We start from the raw sequence: 3,100 nt of genomic DNA, 5'->3' as shown, positions 1-3,100 counted from the left end.
GAGAGCTTCCACATCTTTGGTCTCTTTATGACCACCACAATCACTCCAAGAGATCGCTATTATTATCCCCAAATTTAGAAAGTGGGGAAACTGAGGCTCGGGAAGGCGGTGTGACTTACACAAAATCATACAGGAAACTGTGGAGTCTGGACGCGAACTTGGGTCATTAGTCTGCAAACTCCACTCTCAAAGACTTGGCTCTGAAGTGGAGTTCTCAAGCCCAGCCTGGGCGTTCGCTGCCTTTGAGCAGTGAACTGCCTTGGTGCAGCATTGTGCTACAGGCGGAGGCAAGCCCGAGCAGACGGAGTTTTCTTCCCAGCTGAAGCGACATCTTGGCCTGGACCCGCACTGGACGCCTGGCTGCGGAAAGGCGCAGGTTGAGAGTCCGCTTCCCTCCCTCCAGGCCGGGGCAGGACCTGAGTTTGGAGAGACTGGCGCGAAGCTCCTAGCAGAGATCCTTGCCTTCTGTATAGACGCGGCCGGGTTTCTAAGTGTCCAGATGGGCTGGGCCCGCGGCCCTCTGAGCGACCCCTGAGGCAAGAATTGGCCCAGTGACACGGTCACCACGTCCAGTTTGTCTCCGGTTCACCCACTAGCACTCTTGGAGTCTCTCGTTGCGCGTTTCTCTTTTTCTGCTTCTCAGAGAGCTTTCTGCCCTCTGAATGTCTCTCAGTCTCTTGGGTATATCTCTCACCATCTCACTATCTCAGCTCTGAGTGTGTCTCCGCCCCACTGCCATGTGTCTCTCTCCAAATCTCTTCCCATCTGATTTCTACTCCTACCCTGTTCTTGGGTCCCTCACAAATCAGAGGACAGAGGGGAGCCCAAAGTCGGCTTGGAAGTGAGCGCGCGCGGCCAGCGTTTCCCGAGGACACAGGAAGAGTTTGGTGCTGGAGAGGTTTGGAAAGAGTGTGCCCGGGAGCCAAGTGCAGCCGCGTTGGGCTGCCAGCTTCTGCCTCCCTCCCTGCCTAGGGAGGGGCCGGAGCGCGCACGCTCGGGTGTCGAGGGGTAGGGGGCTGGCTAGTCTCTTGCCCCTGCGGCCACCCTGGGGATCCCAAGCCCCTCCCCGCTCTGTTCCTATTGGCCTCGGGCGCCCCCGCCCCCAGCCGCCCGCTCTGGCTCTGGGGGCCCTTAGGCTACTACGGGATAAATAGCCCCGGGCGCCTGGTGAGAAGATAGGGGTGGGGAAGCCCCGGGGCGCTGCCACCGCTTTCCTCACCTCCCGCCAGGCCAGACGGGACAGGGCAGGGTGGAGGACAGCTGGGTCTACATTCAGACCCCCAGTACTTTGCCATCGCACGGCCGGGACTCCAGAGAGCCAGAAAGTTTCGGGCAACCCCTGCCGCTGCGGTTGGGCAAAGCCAGGTTGTTGCGCCGACCCCCGCCGGGATATGGAGCTGCTGTCGCCGCCGCTCCGCGACGTAGACCTGACTGGCCCCGATGGCTCTCTCTGCAACTTTGCCACAGCGGACGACTTCTACGATGACCCATGTTTCGACTCCCCGGACCTGCGTTTCTTCGAGGACCTGGACCCGCGCCTCGTGCACGTGGGCGCGCTCCTGAAGCCCGAGGAACACTCGCACTTTCCTGCGACCGTGCACCCGGCCCCGGGCGGGCGGGAGGACGAGCATGTGCGCGCGCCCAGCGGGCACCACCAAGCGGGCCGCTGTCTATTGTGGGCTTGCAAGGCGTGCAAGCGCAAGACTACTAACGCCGACCGCCGCAAGGCGGCCACCATGCGCGAGCGGCGCCGCCTGAGCAAAGTCAACGAAGCCTTCGAGACGCTCAAGCGCTGCACGTCTAGCAACCCGAACCAGCGGCTGCCCAAGGTGGAGATCCTGCGCAACGCTATCCGCTATATCGAGGGCCTGCAGGCGCTGCTGCGCGACCAGGACGCCGCGCCCCCTGGCGCCGCCGCCGCCTTCTACGCGCCTGGCCCACTGCCCCCAGGCCGCGGCGGCGAGCACTACAGCGGCGACTCGGACGCGTCCAGCCCGCGCTCCAACTGCTCCGACGGCATGGTAAGGGAAGGACCCCGGGCTAGAGGACAAGTGAGGGCAGCTCTCGGGATATCTGGGACGCGTTTCCGAGGGCAGGGAGCTGGCCCTCCGGGGGAGGGTTGGGCGGGGAAACTTCCCAGGAGTGGACCCCCATATCCTGGGCTACTGTCGCTGGAATGGCCTAGTGCTTTGGGGGCGCATGGGACAGGTGCGATCCACCCGGTTGGGGGCGCTATTAGAACACTGCTGCGCCGACATGAAGATCTGCTTTTTCTCCCTTTATCCCTATTTCCAAAATACAGATTTGTGCTCCTAGGTAACTGTCCGCCCTCTGGCCTGGCATGCTGCAGACAGCTCCTGCCCATCCCTACCACCCAACCAGGACAGATCTGGGCCGGAACTCGTGGCTGAGATTTGGGGAGCTGGGGGGGGGCGGCCTCAGGGAGTGATGCTCCGCCCCACGCGGTCTCGCGGGCCTGACTGGTCGCCCTTGCCTTTTGCAGATGGACTACAGCGGCCCCCCGAGCGGTGCGCGGCGGCGGAACTGCTACGACGGCACCTACTACAGCGAGGCGCACAGCGGTGCGTATTCGCTCTTCCTTCCCACGTTCCCATTTGAGCTGTCCTGGCTTCCCTCTGTCTAGGACCCCCCCGCCCCCCAACCCTGGGCGATGGTATACTGAATGAAAAACTAAGCGTGGGGCTCCCTCTCTTTTTGCCCAGCACTCTTGCTGGATCGTCCTGGACTCTGGCAGGCCCTCAGTTTCCCGTCTGCCCCAAAGCACTGAGCCCAGTAGTGGGAGACTTGGCGGCTCAACCTCTGCATACTAACCTACCCTCCCCGTGCAGAACCCAGGCCCGGGAAGAGTGCTGCGGTGTCCAGCCTCGACTGCCTGTCCAGCATCGTGGAGCGCATCTCCACCGAGAGCCCCGCCGCGCCCGCGCTTCTGCTGGCCGATGCGCCGCTGGAGTCGTCTCCCGGCCCGCAAGAGGCGGCCGCCCCGAGCGAGGGCGAGCGCGGCGCCCCCACCCCTTCCCCCGACGCCGCCCCGCTGTGCCCCGCGGGCGCGAACCCCAACCCGATCTACCAGGTGCTCTGA

General features: G+C 63.6%; 1 protein-coding gene across 1 annotated transcript; it reads left to right on the top strand.

The window, feature by feature from the left end:
- Window positions 1-1,391: 1,391 nt before the first annotated feature.
- On the top strand, window positions 1,392-3,100 carry MYOD1 (myogenic differentiation 1). The gene is made up of 3 exons (XM_004418482.2): window positions 1,392-2,021; window positions 2,504-2,582; window positions 2,850-3,100. The coding sequence occupies exons 1-3, from the start codon at window positions 1,392-1,394 to the stop codon at window positions 3,098-3,100; spliced, it is 960 nt and encodes a 319-aa protein (XP_004418539.1).

This window comes from Ceratotherium simum, chromosome 7 (assembly GCF_057802395.1).
Source record: "Ceratotherium simum simum isolate JZ-2026a chromosome 7, ASM5780239v1, whole genome shotgun sequence".
Taxonomy (NCBI): domain Eukaryota; kingdom Metazoa; phylum Chordata; class Mammalia; order Perissodactyla; family Rhinocerotidae; genus Ceratotherium; species Ceratotherium simum.
The sequence above is the reverse complement of the archived record's forward strand: the minus strand, read 5'-3'. Positions and strand labels throughout refer to the sequence as shown.